The 17,527-nt window shown below is 48.8% G+C and overlaps 1 protein-coding gene across 1 annotated transcript in view; it reads right to left on the bottom strand.

Moving 5' to 3' along the window:
- The window catches only part of LOC144763159 (G-protein coupled receptor family C group 6 member A-like), a 204,102-nt gene that overhangs the window by 96,901 nt on the left and 89,674 nt on the right, over positions 1–17,527 (bottom strand). The window contains exon 2 of the mRNA XM_078648487.1: positions 10,389–10,692. Coding sequence (XP_078504613.1) covers positions 10,389–10,692 — 304 coding nt within the window. The remainder of the gene's footprint in view (positions 1–10,388; positions 10,693–17,527) is intronic.

The following is a 17,527-nucleotide window of genomic DNA, read 5'->3' as shown; positions in this document are numbered from 1 at the left end:
GTAAAATGGAAACCTTCGTAACTGACCTGTTGCATGAACTTTTTGATCCCAATCTGTCTCCTGTCTTTACTGTAGAAAGGGCCCATAGGACACTGGGGAAGAAACCGCCTCTGGGGGCCCCACCGAGACCCATATTGGCCAAGCTGTTGAAATACCAAGACAGGGACAACGTGTTGAGACTGGCCAGAGAAAAGGGGAAAATATCGCACAAGGGAAACGTCATATCCTTCTACCCCGACTTCACGCCCCTGGTTCAGGCAGCGCGCAAAGAGTTCCTGCCCGCTAAAAAGATTCTGCTCCAAGCGCAGATCCCCTACTCTCTTATGTATCCGGCGAAGCTCAGAGTGGTGCATGATGGCACGACACATCATTTCCTAGATGCAGGCTCTGCCTTGAAGTTTGCAAAACACATATGCAAGCCCAGGTCAGGAAGGAGGTCGGACACTGGGACTGAATCTGCGAGCCAGCTAAGTGACAATGATTAAACGGCAGGCCCGTGGCGCCATGTGGTGATGGTTGGTTGTAGCCCACCTGCCTGTCTGCGACATTTTGGGAACACATGCTCCGCTATGACCTTGGGTTGTGTTATCTACTTAGCGGAGTGCGACTGAGAGGACAGATGCGTACTGTTTTCTTCTTCTGTTTTGACATTTGCTGAAATAGCTTAGTTAATGCAGCCACCCTGTGCAAACGGGGGGATGCCATGCCTCCGAGGGGTGTCTCCCACTAAACTGTTGATCTACTGTTTTTGCGCCTTTTTGGTGTTTAGACCTGGCGCGTTAGGGGGGTATTGACGCAACCTGATTGGGGGGTTGATGTGGGTGGAGGGTGGGGTTGGGTCGGGTGTTTTTGGGTGTACTATTGGGCGCATTGCAATGTATACATACTGTTGATTTTCGGAATGCATGTTGCAGGTCGGGTGGGCAGTGACCGCTCAGCCCTCCACAGGGCTTGGTCGCCCCACTCACTGCTGCCGCTCCTGCCTGCCTTTGCCGCCTCCTGCCTGCAGATTCCTTCGCTCGCTGCCCGCTGCTCCTGGGAATTTCCCACTGCTCCTGGGAATTTCCCGCTGCCCGCTGCTCCTGACAATTTCCCGCTGCTCCTGGGAATTTCCCGCTGCCCGCTGCTTCTTGGAATTTCCCGCCGCTGCCTCCCTGCGGCCCCGCCCCCCTGTGATTCCATTCGCCGCCCCGCTCCCGCCACCCAGCTGCTCCTCCCTCCCGGCTCCTTACTTATGACGCCCCCAGAGCGACCGCGCAGCGGACGCGCGCAGCGGGAGCGCCGATTGAGCTCCGAAGGTGCGCCAAAGGTAAGCCAGTCTGCGCCCGTCCGCGCCTGGCCCGCGCCCAGCGCCAGAACCCCTGACCCTCCCCGCCGAGGCAAGACGACCCGACTGACCTACGACGCCGCCACTCTCAACGCACTCAATGCCGGCCGGACCCACGCCTGCTGCCGAGCCACCCCGAGACGCACCCACGGACCCTTCTCCTGCTGCACCTGCAAGTTCACCTGCCTACGAACCTGCCCCACACCCGCCAAGACAAACACCAGCAGCAACCACCTCAAGTGCATCCTGATCAACACCCGTTCCGTCCACAGACACGCCGTGGAACTCTGGAACCTCCTCGACGCTACATCACCGGACGTCGCCTTCCTCACGGAAACCTGGATGAACGCTTCTCTGCACCCGACATCGCCATCGCCATCCCGGACGGGTACAAGATCATCAGGAGGGACCGCATCAACCAGACCGGAGGTGGCATCGCCATCGTCCACAGGAACACCATCCGCATCACGACCGACGCCAACGACTCCTTCACCGCAGCCGAACATCTCCACTTCCAGATTCACACCGACCCTAAGACGACCCTCAGAGGCACCCTCGTCTACAGACCCCCGGGACCACGCACACAATTCAGCGAAGACATCACAGACTTCATCAGCCCGCACGCCCTCCCCTCCACTGACTACATCCTCCTCGGGGACCTCAACTTCCACCTGGAGAACAACAAGGACCGCAACACCACCGCCCTGCTGGAAAACCTCGCCAACCTCGGACTCAAGCAACAGGTCAACACCCCCACCCACTACGCCGGCCACACGCTTGATCCCGTCTTCTCTTCCAGCAAGTACATCACCTTCAGCCACGCCACCGGACTGCACTGGACCGACCACAGCTGCGTCCACTTCAGCTTCAAAAGATCCATGACCCACCACCACCCGCAACAGGTACCTCACAGGAATTGGAGCAAGATCACCGCAGACCAGCTCACCACCTCCCTCAGCCAGAGCCCACCCGCCAACACAACGGACCCCAAAGAAGCAGCCCGCAACTTCACACAGTTGCTGACCGCCTGCGCCGACGACCTCGCGCCACTAAAGAACCCTCCCAGCAGACCCAGAAGCAAGAAGGCATCCTGGTTCACCGACGACCTCAAGGACTCCAAGAAGACCTGCCGCACCCTCGAGAAAGCCTGGCTCCTCGACCGGACCACCGACAACATGACCGCCCTCAAACACGCTACCACCAGCTCATCCGCACCACCAAGAAGAAATCCCTGAAGGAACGACTGGACAACAACGCCCACGACACCAAGGAGCTCTTCACTATCGTCAAGGAGTTCTCCAACCCCAGCACCGGCACCAACGACATCACTCCGTCACAAGACCTCTGCGACTCCCTCACCTCGTTCTTCCACCGCAAGATCGCCGACATCCACAACAGCTTCGGTGCCCCACCCACGCACCCAACCGTCGAAGCAACGCCCCCCACCGCCACCCTTCGCACCTGGACCACGGTGACCACCGAAGACACAGCCCGCACGATGAACACCATCCACTCCGGATCACCGACCGACCCCTGCCCACACAACGTCTTCAATAAGGCCGACTCCACCATCGCACCCCAACTCCGGAACATCATCAACGACTCCTTCAACACGGCCACCTTCCCGGAGAGCTGGAAGCACGCCGAGATCAGCGCCCTCCTGAAGAAACCTACAGCAGACCCCACCGATCTCAAAAACTTCCGCCCCATCTCACTCCTCCCTTTTCCTGCTAAAGTCATCGAGAAGATCGTCAACAGACAGCTGACCGCCTTCCTCGAGACAAACGGATCCCTCGACCCCTCGCAGTCCGGCTTCAGAGCCAACCACAGCACCGAGACCGCCCTCATCGCAGCCACCGACGACATCCGGACCCTGCTCGACAAGGGGGAAACAGTGGCCCTCATCCTCCTGGACCTCTCCGCTGCATTCGACACGGTCTGCCACCGCACCCTAGTCCAGCGCCTCAGCAACATCGGTATCCAAGAGAAGGCACTGGAGTGGATCATCTCGTTCCTCGCCGGAAGAACACAAAGAGTCCGCCTCCCCCCGTTTCGCTCCGAGGCCACCGAAGTCATCTGCGGCATCCCGCAAGGATCTTCACTCAGCCCCACCCTCTTCAACATCTACATGAAACCTCTTGCAGCCATCGCACACCAGCACAACCTCAACATCATCTCTTACGCTGACAACACCCAGCTGATCCTCTCCCTCACCAGAGACCCCGACACCGCCAGAACCTGCCTACACGAAGGGATGAAAGACATCGCCGAGTGGATGAAGGACAGCCGCCTGAAACTGAACTCGGACAAGACGGAAGTCCTCATCCTGGGATCTTCACCCTCCGCCTGGGACGACTCCTGGTGGCCCCCAGCCCTGGGCACCGCACCCAAGCCAACCGACCACGCACGCAATCTGGGCTTAATCCTGGACCCCTCCCTCTCGATGACCAGACAAGTCAACGCCGTCTCCTCATCGTGCTTCAACACCCTGCGTATGCTTTGCAAGATCTTCCGCTGGATCCCGACCGAGACCAGGAAGACTGTCACCCAGGCACTCGTCACCAGCCGACTGGACTACGGAAATGCCCTCTACGCCGGAACCACAGCCAAGCTACAGAAAAGACTCCAGCGCATCCAGAACGCCTCCGCCCGACTCATCCTGGATGTCCCCCGACGCAGCCACATCTCCAGCCACCTGAGGAACCTGCACTGGCTCCCCGTCGACAAGAGGATCACGTTCCGGCTCCTCACCCACGCACACAAGTCTCTCCACGACCTGGGCCCCAAGTACCTCAACGACCGCCTGACCTTCTACACGCCCACCCGCCAGCTACGGTCCACCATCCTCGCCCTCGCAGCCGTACCACGCATCCGAAGAGCCACCGCCGGAGGAAGATCCTTCTCTTACCTGGCTGCCAAGACTTGGAACTCCCTCCCCATCCACCTTCGGCTGACCCAGGACCATCTCGCCTTCAGGAAACAACTCAAGACCTGGCTGTTCGAGCAGTAGCATACCCCTCCCCCCAAGCGCCTTGAGACCCTCCCGGGTGAGTAGTGCGCTATACAAATGGCATGATTGATTGATTGATTGAGTGTATGACAACTGATTCAACATTTTCAATGGAAGTAACCCGGCTCCTAACATGGAACATTAGAGGCCTAGGCGACCACAGGAAATCAAGGCTCATGCACAGCTACCTCACTAGACACAACATAGATATCTGTTTTCTACAAGAAACGCATCTCAATTCCTCCTGCTCCCCCAGACTTAAGCACTCCAGGTGGGGCTTGTCATACTCAGCCATTTACTCTAACTATGCCAGGGGGGTAGCCATCCTGCTGCGCCGAGGCGTGGATTGGAGGAAAACGTCAGTAATGCTAGATGATGCCGGGAGAAATGTAGTTTTACATGGGGTCCTGCTGGGCAAGGAGGTGGTACTAGTTGCAGTGTATGGCCCAAATGTGGATGACCCAGAATTTTTCAGGAAGGTCTGGGCAAAGATTGATATCACTGGCTGTTCCACTGTAATTTGGGGAGGCGACTTCAATGTTGTACTGGACGGGTCACTGGATAGACAGGGCGCTTCAAGACCCATGCACCCAAACGCACGCCAGGCCTTGTCGGATATCATGTGTGATGGTTTGTTGCTGGATGTGTGGAGAGCTAGAAATGCGGGTGCTCGGGTAGGCACATGTATATCTGCACATCATGCGGCCTGGTCCAGACTGGATTTCTGGTTAGTCTCGGCGGATTTAGCCACTTGGACCACGCGAGTGGACATACTGGCCAGGTCCCTGTCTGACCATTCCCCATGCCTACTGGAATTGACAATCCCAGGTAATCTGCGTGGCGCCTTCTCCTGGCGCCTCCCGCCGGATGCATTCCTTGATGCGGCTTTCACTGCAGAAATCCGGCAGGACATTGTAGAGTATTTTGACAATAACACTGGTACGGTCAAGACAGATGCTGTGCTGTGGGATGCATTTAAGGTAGTTATTCGGGGGCAGTGCATTGCACGCAGGGCGGGGGTCCTGAAGGCAATCCGAGGCACACTGGCAAGGCTTGAGGGTGAATTGCAGCTCCTGGACCGGAACTTTGGTGTGTCTCCTACACCCACACTAGCGGGCCAGATTAAAGACAAACTGCTAGAATTCAGTGAAGAGGCGCAGCGTGAGCTCAAATTTCTGGGGAAGCACGCCGAAGCCCGCAGATATGGGGAGGGGGACAGACCGAGCCGCACGCTTGCCAGGTTGATTCGCCCAATCCCCACACCGACGAGGGTACACACTATCATGGATCACACAGGGAGGGCACTGACAGACCAGAGGGAGATATTGGAAACCTTCACTGAGTACTACGCCACACTGTACAAATCCACCCACACTACCTCAGACGAAACACTTGAGGCCTTTTTGGAATCCATAGCGCTAGTGTGGTTCAACAATGCGCACAGACAGTACATGGATCAACCAGTAACGGTGAAGGAGATTGCTGACACCATTAAAGCGCTGCCCCAAAACAAGGCGCCTGGTCCGGATGGACTTACAGCCGCCTTCTATAAAACATACGCGGAGGAACTGGCCCCCCGCTTGCACGCCGTTTTTGTGGAGGCACAGGAGGTGGGGATACTGCCAGACTCGATGAGGGAGGCATTGATTGTCACGCTCCTCAAACCTGACAAGGATGATAAATATGTGGACTCATACCGCCCCTTGTCCCTCATAAATGTGGATGTTAAGATCTACGCTAAGATCATTGCTGATCGCTTGCAACCTCTGCTGCCCTATGTGGCTCTGCCAGATCAGTCGGGCTTTATACCAGGGCGCTCCACCACACACAATCTGAGAACGGTCTTCTCTGCGTTACACTATCTCCACCCCGACACCCAGGCTGCCGTGGTGTTCCTGGATGCGACAAAAGCCTTTAACTCTTTGGAGTGGTCATTCCTTTTCACCATTTTAACAAAAATGGGTTTCAGCCCTCTTTTTATAAACCTAATTCGCTTATTGTACACCGCCCCCAGAGCTAGATTACGACTGAATGGTATGATCTCGGAGTCCTTTCCGATCTCCAGGGGCACCAGGCAAGGATGTCCATTATCCCCCCTCTTATTTGCCATCGCTATGGAGCCGCTAGCTGCTCGACTTCGCCAACACCACACGGCAAGGGGTATTGCCTTCAGTTCCCGTAGCCTCCTAGTCTCCATGTACGCTGATGATGTGACTCTGTATGTACATAAACCAACTGAAAACTTAAACCCATTACTCCGCGAATTCGTCAAGTTTGGTGGCCTTTCCGGAATCTCCATTAACTGGTCTAAATCAGTCATATTCCCGCTCACCGATAACAGCACAGAGGTGCACTCGGATTACCCCCTCAGATGGGAAGCGGATTAAGTAAAATACTTGGGAGTCTGGGTGAGCAGGAACTTGCAAGAGCTCTGGAACCTGAACTTTGGCAAGGCAATCGTGTGGTTGGAGGGCAGGGTGGCGATCTGGTCCAAACTTCCTCTCTCCTTGGCAGGCAGAATTGCGTTAACAAAAATGATTGTATTGCCCAAATTCCTCTATCTTTTTCCTAATGTGCTAATCCCCTTGACGCAACACTTTTTCACACGCTTGCGATCCAGCCTGCTTGCGCTTGCTTGAGTGGGAAGCCAAGCTAGGGTCTCATGGGCACTGTTGACGCTTCCGCTGCGACAGGGGGGGGCTAGGTGCACCAGACATGCATTTGTATGCACTCTGCACGCAGGCCCAATACCTGCACTTTTGGATCTACCCCACACCTTACCAGCCGCATGTGGCGGTGGAGGCGGACATGATCTCTCCGCTCCCTCTCACTGTGGCACTTTATCACAAAGCACCGAGGCCTACACAGGATGTGAACACGGCGGACATGCTTCGATGGTCCTGGAGGGAGTTGCTGAAGCGATCCTCCATTCCCATGTTATATGCACCCGCGATTCCTCTTAAGCGTAACCCCATGATCCCTTGCTTGGAGTCCAATAGTGGTGATGTATCCCTTGCTGGTACCGTCCTGCGCACGTTTTCAGACATGTACCCAGGGGGCAGGTTCCTGGAGATGCCCCCGGAGACACCAGAGAGCCCCATAACTTTCGCTGATAAATTCACATACCACAAGCTCAGGGCTGCGTGCAGGGCGTTTGGGGGGCGGTTTTCCGGAAGAGCCACCGGAATTAGCCGCGCTGCAGAACATACTCGCCAGGGCGTCCCGCAAAAAGCTAGTGACCAGGCTCTATAACTCAATGCAGGAGCAATCCCCCTTGCTGGTACCCAAATCGCAGCAATTGTGGGGAGATGACCTCGGGGAGCCGCTAACGGATGAGCGATGGGCATTCTGTTGTGGACAGTTGTTGGCATTATCCCCTAACTATAAACTCAGGCTAGTGCACTTTAAATTCCTGCACAGATTCTACCGCACCCCCATTTCCCTGCACCGTATGGGCCTCAGAGACGATGATGGATGCTGGAAGTGTGGGGTGAAAGGGGCTTCCTTCTTACATGTAGCTTGGCAATGCCCAGCGCTTTCTGAGTATTGGATCGAAATATTCGGAGCAATAAACCAAATTCTTGGGAGGTATGACGCCCCGTCGCCATTACTGGGCATCCTGGGCTGGGTTGCGGACACAGCGCCTGTGCACCGTAAGCTCCACGCGCTTCTGCTGTTATACGCAAAGAGGCGAGTGGCTATCACATGGGGGCGAAAATCCAGACCAAGACTGAAAGACTGGTTATCTGATGTGACATATGGCCATGCTCAACTGGGGTCCTATTGGGAATTGATGCCTGCTGCTGCGCGCCCATAGGGACATCTGGGAACCCTTTTTGCTATGGTCACGAAGCAAACAGTCTCCACTCGTGACACCTCCTGGCAGCCCGATTGGACACACATGACTTGCTGGGTGGTTGCCCTGCTTGTTCGGATCTGTCTGCTTCTCCCACCCATGAACACTATAGCGTGGACGACCGCCGAATACATTGGTGCTGGTTGCCTAGCCTCCGACATTCGATTTGCAAACTGCATCCGGGCCTCTGCCCATATTGTCGCCACTGCTGGGGGTACTGTATGCTTGCTATCCCGACCATGCATTGGAATAACGATGTATTTATTTGCCTCCATACACGCATTCTGTTGGAAATGTATTTCTCAATGTCTGCCTTGATGTACACCTATGTTGCTGTTGCCAATAGTTGAAAATAAATGGAAAAATGGAATCTCCTCTTATGTTTTACGGATAGAAAGCACTGTAACCTCTGACTATGTTTGACTGCACAATATTTGTGTTTTTCAAGATGTAAATGCAACTTTCTTGCTCTGATTATATTCAATAAAAACATTAAAAAAAAGGAAGGGTCTGGTTTAAGTCCCACGTGATCAATCAGCCAGTGGCTCTATGTTCAAGAATAGAAGTTTACCTGCTCTAGGTTTAATACGATCTATTTTCGTTTCAACTTAATAAAGATTTTGCATTCATCTTCCAAATTTCTCACCATTTTACTGTGTTAAACTATAGAATTTCTCTGGGACTCCAGACAGGAACTACCTGATTATTGGCTCTTTATTTGAATAACAGTCCCTCCATGCTAAAAAAACTGGCCAGATCTCACCCTTATTGAGAACAACTTTGGGCAAACCCACAGATCAGAACACCTTCTGCTGAGGCTCCTTATCACCCTTGACCTGTAAGTGACCTTTGACACAGTGAACCAGGCGCTTTTCCCAGAAACACTTTGGGGCGGATTTACAAGGAAGTGTTGTAGCGCGGCAACGCAAGCCCTATTGCTGCGCAAAGCTGAAGCACTTCCGAAACACTGGAATGCAACATATTTACAAAAATATGTTGCATTCCTGTGCTCTCCCTTTTCTGGCACACAAACTGCTGCCATGCGCCGGCGCAGGCACCCTTACACCATGATGCAAGGAGCCTGCTTCATGGGGAGATTGTTTTTGTGCAGGAAGGGGCACCTTCCTGAACGAAAACAATCACTACAGGCATTTTCCTCAGTCAATGCGTGCTGTAGATTGCAGCACGCATTGAAAGAGGGAAAACAAGGAGAAATTAAAACATTACTCCTCGTTGCGCCTCGCTACACCACCCCGAGGGTGGCGTAGCATTAAGACGCATTTCCAAATTCACGATTCCTCGGAAATCTGGCAATGTGTCTGGTTCCATGGGTGTTACGTCGGAACAGAAACAGCAACACCCATGGAATGCTCCTTTCATGCAAAGTGCTGCGTGTAAAGGGGCCATATTTACAAAGACAGGAAAAGCCACGCAGGGTGATGCGCTGCCAGTGCGTCACAAAAAGTGACATACTGGTAGCGCATGGGGCTTGTAAATCTGCCCATCTGAGAACAAATGGAACTGAAAAATGCAGTCCTCAGTTGGTTTGTCAACAGCTTAAGTAGAAAACGATAATCAGTGCATAACAAATGGACAACTTCCACCTCTTACCTTATGCAAATCAGGAATGCGTCTGCCAGGCTCTAGTCCCTCATCCCATAGGTTAACACAGACCGGTATACATACATACCGTCAATCACACTATCCGCTTTCACTTTCTAAACCCATGTAATCTTTGCCTGTTTTGGAATGATTCTTTGTAGGGAAAATTCTAGTGAGTTCTGCAGGCTACTTTCACCCATGTTTTCTATATTACATCATACATATGCTGCACTACAATGTGTCACATGTCCAAGATACATTTCAGAAAGAGTAGATAACAGTAGCATGGAACAGCAAACATATAAATGAATTTCAGTCCTTTCTGCACTAGATATGTTTTCGTTGTAATATAAGTCATCACTTCAGGAGGCTTCAAGTGCCTAATAGTGCCATTGCGAATCTGTACCCCAAAGTTTGCTCCCCCGAAAAAACCTCAATACATGTGTGTATGCCCTTTGATTACGTAATCATTTCAATGATTTCGATGGTCAGAACTTGTCTTTTTTAAGTTTTTCAATATTTTCATCAGAATCTTTGTACATTGTGACTGCTATACAAATATTTTTTTTATTTAGACATTGACAACAATTTACCTGGGGTATCAAGAGCAAGCTTAATGTTTTGGCTACTGTAATGGAAACTTCTGAGAAGCCAGGTCCTACCACGGCCTTCACTGATGGTATGTATTCCGTATAGTTGCACATCACCTTCACAGTTCCCTCAGATGAGTTGCGCGCAGTAATGAACCGCATGGCCCCTTGGAGGCCTGTGAAAGCAGCGCCACAGGTGTCGTACATTTCATAGCCCAAAGTAATATTAGGCAACAGCGGGGATTTATTGATGGTTTCAACGGTGTATATAAAGGCAAGCGACCGAATGAAAGATCGCATATCAAATCTGTAACAAAAAAAAACCAGTTATATGACATAAAGACTCTGCTTTTTAGTGTTTTCGTTTTTTGAAGCGAGTCCGAATCATAAACAGGTCAAGTTACAAAAAATACAAACGCAGAGAAAGGTCCTGAAATGACAGGGACTGCCACATATTAAATTCACTACAAGTTTTTAGCCATCCGTTCTCTAACACATACCTGGTGGTAGGAACACGAGAATCTACTTTGGTAGTTATTCAGTTACCAAAATATTTGACATTTTTACCGTAGAGCGAAAATAAAGGAAAGCCGGCTAGCTCAGCAATGTTCAAGTTGTATAAATTAGTGTAAAGTATTTCTAACATGCAATTGTTTTACCTGTGGAAATACAGAAAAAGCGTTAGCAAGAGTGTTTTTACTCTCATGTTAGCTTTGGCCTAGAGAAGACAGCTTGAAATTTCTGGCAGAGGACATGTGATGAACAAAAAAATACAAAGAGAAGGGCTTTGGGTTAGCTCTCTTTAGATCAGTACCCTCAGCCATTGCTTTTTGAAAGTGTCATTCAAATTTTGGATCAGTTCACAGTAGTAATTTTTTATTTATTATCATGCTATTTGATAATACATGTATTAGTCAAAGTAAGGAGTGATGTCATTGCGAAGGACAAACGATGAAGCACTACAATTGAGTTGAACTCCTTTACCACTCCAAACCTGCAATCCAGCCATGATCACACACCTTTGCACACTTTTAAGACCTCTCCTTCTCATAGAATTACTCCTAATCTGACTCCTACCACCAATTCTATACTACTTCTACACCAACTCATGTATCTCCTATGTCTACTCATATTCACATGACTACCCCTAGTCCAAACCCCAACTTCCACTTCTACTTACACTCCAACTCCTACCAGGATGTCTACTACCTCTACTATTACCACACCATATACTCCTACACATTATCTCTTACTGATACTTCCACCACTATATTAGCTACCTTTCTTACCATTACTTACATCTATACTTACTCGTACATGTGCCTAATCTTACTATTACTCCAATTTACTCATACTTCAAATTCTACTTAATTCTTCTGGATCCTATTCATACTCCTGCTCTTTCTCATAGGCCTTCCTAGGGGGGCTATTCACAAAAGTAAACTTATTTGTGAGTAAATCTTTACAGGTACGTTTTCTCTTATGCTTTTGAGTAACTTTATTACTTTTGGCTATTCACCATTTACGATTAAAGTTGCTCAGAAGTGTAAACTTAATTGCCCCACTACTTGAATTCTGGGGGTGGGGCCTAATTCATGAGGGTTAATTTAGTACTTGTAACTTTTCACACGTAGGCGGATGTTAAAGCCACTGGAACGGAGTTCTCCTGAAGGTAAAGTAGAAATGTTAAAAGTTTATTAAACTAAAAAAAGGTAACATTTCAAAATTATAATTTAATGAAAATTAACTTAAAATAATTATTTAAAATGCAGAACAAAATGCAAATATGCTAAAGCACTATTACCTTCAATTTTAAATAAATATTTAAATGTGTTGAATTAATTACATTAAATTATGAATATTTTTCCTAAAATGTAAATAAAAAAACTTCCACATAAAGAAAAATATTACAACTTATGTAACAAGTATTCAAATTAAATAAAATATGTTTCTGAAAAAGAAAGTTACATTATTATTAAAATTAAAACATGTTATTAATATATTGAATAATAAACACTTATTTGATATGTATCTATATAGTTCAATTTCATTTATTTTATATTTTATTTTTAAAAAGTTAAAATAAGGCAATTTATTTTTACCTAACTTCCTAGAGGCTTTTTTTTATATTTCCTTCATTCATTATTTTCTTTGAGAAGATGTTGCAGAACCAGTGGCTGCCCATGGTTGGTATTGGAGCACTGAGCAGGAGTAGGCTTCTTTTTTGATGTAGTAACTATAAAAGTGCATTTTATGAATAGCAATTGCTACCTTTCTAACTGCTCCTTAACCCTCACTAAACGCCTCCTTATTCGTCCCTTAACCCCTCCAATGAGTCATAGATATTCACAGGTTACAATAGCTCCCTGTATCCCTCTGACATTAACCAGAAAAACATATACCTATGTGCTGAGGTCTCCACAATCTAAGGCGGTAATCTAAGCACATAGCATAGTAAATAGAACTACAAGGAAAGGAAGGACGAATACATCTAAAAAGCAAATAACATTATTGCTCCTCTGGGGTGGAGCCAAAGCCCACTCCACATATGTGTTAAAATATTGATAACAATAGGTCCTGGAAACAACTGTACTGCCGGGCCAGATATACAAAGCATTCTTTATAGGGTGCCCAGGAGAAATAGAAACCCAAGGCCCTAATGTGCAAAGTCCTATTGGTAATCCCAAAACCCTGTGATTTGCATCAACAAAAGGTTTTTCTTTATGCATAAAAGACCTTTAATAAGGTAGAAAAATATTTTCAACTCGTAAAAGAACTTGTATCATCATTTCCAAATCAGAAATGGGAGAAGGCATGAAAGGGGCATCTCCATCAATTTTCTATCCCCTTGTTTGGCAGCATCGGGGATAGTAGGCAGTGATCCAGGGGACCAGTGTGTGCTCTCACTTGGTTTTCCAAAACTGGAATCTTGGTTTATGTAAAAGCAGCACTGGTTCCTTTATGGAACACGTAATATTTATTTATTTATTTATTTAAAGGTAACCATTTTGGAATTGCAATCATAGTGTTGTTAGTCTTGCAGGCCACCATCTCTAACAATGTAGCCAATTACAAAAGGTCGAAAATTAAGACCTTCCAATTAAATATGAATTAGGCACGTCGTTCTACTATCCTATGCAATTCAGTATTTTATTTGGTACTTCTTAGTACATAGGTAGGTTCACAAAATACTTATCGACTCGCAAAAAGCCAGTGCCCAATTTGGGACCACGTTTTGGGAACAGAATAATAGTATATCGGGCCTGCAATAGCAATATTTCAAAGGCCCGACCAAGGAAGAGTTTTCTCTTATTGTATTCCTAGACATATTTGTCATGCATTTTGAGTGTTGGGAAGATGTTTTGTAAATGAGAGCGGAAACCTTTTGGGGCAGATTTACAATAACTGGCGCATCCCTGCATATCAGCAGGGATGCGCCAGTTATTTTGTGCGCCGCAGCTCCGCCACCCTGAATGCGCCACATTTACAATGCGGCGCACCATGGGGCAAAAACGGCACAGATGCGTCACGCATCTGTGCTGGAAAAGCGGCGCATTGCTGGAGTTGCGTCGCAAGCGCGACGCAGCACTAGCAATGCTCTGGGAGTCCATATCTATACAATGCTGCGTGAATCCTTACGCCTGCTTCAAGCAGGCACAGGGTTTTGACCATCATGGGCCCAAAAGTGACTGAGTGAAACCTCGTAGATTTCACTCAGCCACTTTTGGGAGGTGTTCCTGCGCCGGAACGCCCCCCCCCTACGATGGAACGCCTCCTTCTGGCTCAGGGCGTTACAACGTGACGCATCTGGGAGATGCGTCATGTTGTAAATACTCCTCACCATGACGCAACGGTGGCGTAAAAGAGGCGCAGGGGGCTTGTAAATCTGCCCCTCTGTGTTCATTGTGCGTGAATATGCCTATAGAGTTATTATATGTGCAATGAGCATATGCACAAATTGCACACAGATGTCCATGCATACACCAGATCAGATATATATATATATATATATATATATATATATATATATATATATATATATATATGAGTTCTAGTGCAAACAGGAGCACGTTATCATAGAAATATGCATGTTTTTTTTTAAACTGTGCCGCTACCTTGCGGAAGGGAATTTGCTCATGTTTGCACTATGTTTTAACTGTTGTTTTTAAAACTGATGTGTTGCACTTTATTGCACTTTAAAATTGGAAAACTGCTACCGATACAGTCGGCGCCGCCTCTCTAGCGAGTCACGGTGTTCCCCTCTGCTCAGCCAATCTCAAAGGGAGGGGGCGAAGAATTAGGCGGGGAATCAAGACTTAAACCAATAATGGTGCGGGAGCGCAGCGGACACGCGCAGCGCGTGCGCCGATGGCACGCCGAAGGCGAGCCCATCTGTGCCCGTCCGCATCTGGACGGGCCGAGGGGCGAGCCACTCTGCCCTTTTTCTCAAATACTCTGCTCAGGAACTTCGTGGGCTCTACAGGGCGTCGCTCCCACTTAACCCTGCTACCAAAACTCGCCGGATAAATACAAGAACTATCAACCACGCAAAAATCCTCCTGAAATATCTATATGTATGGAGCAGACAGTTGACTCGACCTCTGCGAAGCAGGTAGCCTTACGTGTATTTTATTTAAATACACGTTCTCTTGTTAAACACCAGTTAGAGGTTTTTATGTTACTCACAACTGATAGACCTGATATCTTGATCGTAACCGAAACCTGGTTGACCCCTGATTCTACACCTGATATACTGGCCGCATTACCCACTGAGTATTACATTCTTCAGGCGGACCGTATATCTGGCAAATCAGGGGGAGGAGTGGCTGCAATAATCCACCGCAACCATACGTTTACGGCAGTCTCTCCCTTGAACCTGGTGGCAGTAGACAACCTGGTCATTAGACTAGAATCGGACACTACCCCACTGATCTGTGCTGTAATCTCCAGTCCCCCCCAGCATATGCCTCTATTTCTGCTCTCATTAAGCGAGCAAATAGCAAACATAGCAACTAACTACACAAATATTATTCTCATCGGCGATTTTAACTACTGGTTTAATGATATGTCCGGTGGCCCTCACTCACTTGAACTCACTGAGTTACTAACTAACTTGAACTTCACCCAGCATCTATCCTCTGCGACACACAACAAGAGTCACATACTCGACCAAGTCTGGACCACTAGCCTCTCTATATCCACCCCCACGATGCTTCCTTGTTTATGGTCGGACCATTATCTTAGAACATTTTCAATAATACTTCCCCCCAGTGTCAAGTCTCCCGCGGATGAGGGGGGCATGATAAGAAGCTGGGGCACTGTCAATAAAAATGAATTTTTGCACTCACTAGCTAGCTCTATTCCAGCGCCTACTCTGGACCTAGATATTTATGAAACCCACATCGCATCCTGGCTCAAAACTGCCAGTGATAAGTTTGACCCCCTTAAGAAACTCAAGCTAAACCGGGGGGCTGAAGCACACAAATGGTTTAACAGTAAACTAAAAGAATAGAAGCTAGCACTTCGACAAAAAGAGAGGAAATGGAGACTCAAATACACCCCCGAAGATAAGCTCTTCTACGCTGAAGGGCTGAAAAACTATAAAGCAGACATCAATTCGGCAAAGACGGCTCATTTTTCAGCAAGAATTCTGAATTCCAGTAATAAGTCAAAGGAAATCTTCTCAATTGTCAATGAGCTCTCAAACGCTGACAGAGTTTCACTCAAACCTACCGCTACCCAGGAGCTCTGTGACAACCTGAACAACTTCTTCTTAGAGAAAATTGCTACAATCAAAGCCAGTATTCCATACTCCCTCTCCAACGAACCAGCCGTGGCCACCCCCTTGAATCATGCCCGGTTGGAAAATTTCCCAGCCATCAGCGCCGAGGCGCTCCCACTCTTAATGTCTAAAGTAAAATCTGGCTCGCCACTGGACCAGTGTCCGCCATATATTTTGAAGGAAATCCTTTCCACTGTCCCACAGCCCACTCTAACTCTTTTGAATATATCATTATCACAGGGCAGTGTCCCCAAACCATTCAAAGATGCTATCATGGTCCCCTTGCTAAAAAAACCCAGAGCAGACCCCTCAAATCCCTCTAACTACCGCCCAATATCCCTGCTCCCTTACCTAGCTAAAATACTGGAAGCACACGTGGCCAAATGCCTCTCCAACTTCCTGGAACAGTCGGGTTACTTGGACCTCTATGAGGCAGGATTTTACGCTGCCCATTCCACGGATTCCACGGTTACCCCATTACTTTAATGGATAGCCCATTCCACAGAGGCAGTGATTCTGTCGGTATTGGACGACATTCGCAGGAAAGCAGACAGGGACAACCCTCAGGTCTTGGTGCTCCTGGATTTGTCTGCCGCATTTGACACGGTCGACCACAGGATACTGGGCGACCGTGTCAGACAGGCTGGCATCCAGGGCCCGGCCCTGAATTGGTTGGTATCCTTTCTGGAGGATCACTCTCAAGCAGTGCGCCTGGGCAATTTTACAGCACCTAAGCTAACACACACCTGCGGGGTCCCACAGGGGTCCTCTCTATCTCCCCACCTGTTTAACCTGTACCTTCTCCCCCTAGTCAAGTTCCTAAAAGACAGGAATGTGACAACTTTCAATTACACGGATGATCTCCAGCTATCCTTTACTATAGACAACTCCCCCAATTCTATCACCAATTTTCAAAAAACTATGTTACACATCCGGTTCTGAAAGGCCTCGAATCATTTGAAGCTCAACCCGGGCAAGACTGAGGTTTTGCTGATCGGGGAAGCCAGATTTTCTGGGGCCCACAATACTGGCCAGCAGAATTGGGGCCCCCGCCTAAGCCCTTTACCTCTGTAAAATGCCTGGGGGTGACCATAGATAGAGATCTCTCTATGAAAACTCAGTTAGGGGCAGTGGTATCAACCTGCTTCTTTCAATTACGAAAGATACGCAAGATCTCCCACCTGCTCACCCATGCAGCAATAATTCAGGTAGTGCTATGTCTGGTATTGTTCCACCTGGACTATGCCAATGCGATCTACCTGGGGTTACCACTCTGCCTGACAAAACGTCTCCAGCTGGTTCAGAACCAGGCGGCAAGACTGATTCATCAGCAACCTAGGTGGCAATCAGCCAGACTACT

This window comes from Lissotriton helveticus, chromosome 6 (assembly GCF_964261635.1).
Source record: "Lissotriton helveticus chromosome 6, aLisHel1.1, whole genome shotgun sequence".
Lineage (NCBI taxonomy): Eukaryota > Metazoa > Chordata > Amphibia > Caudata > Salamandridae > Lissotriton > Lissotriton helveticus.
The sequence above is the reverse complement of the archived record's forward strand: the minus strand, read 5'-3'. Positions and strand labels throughout refer to the sequence as shown.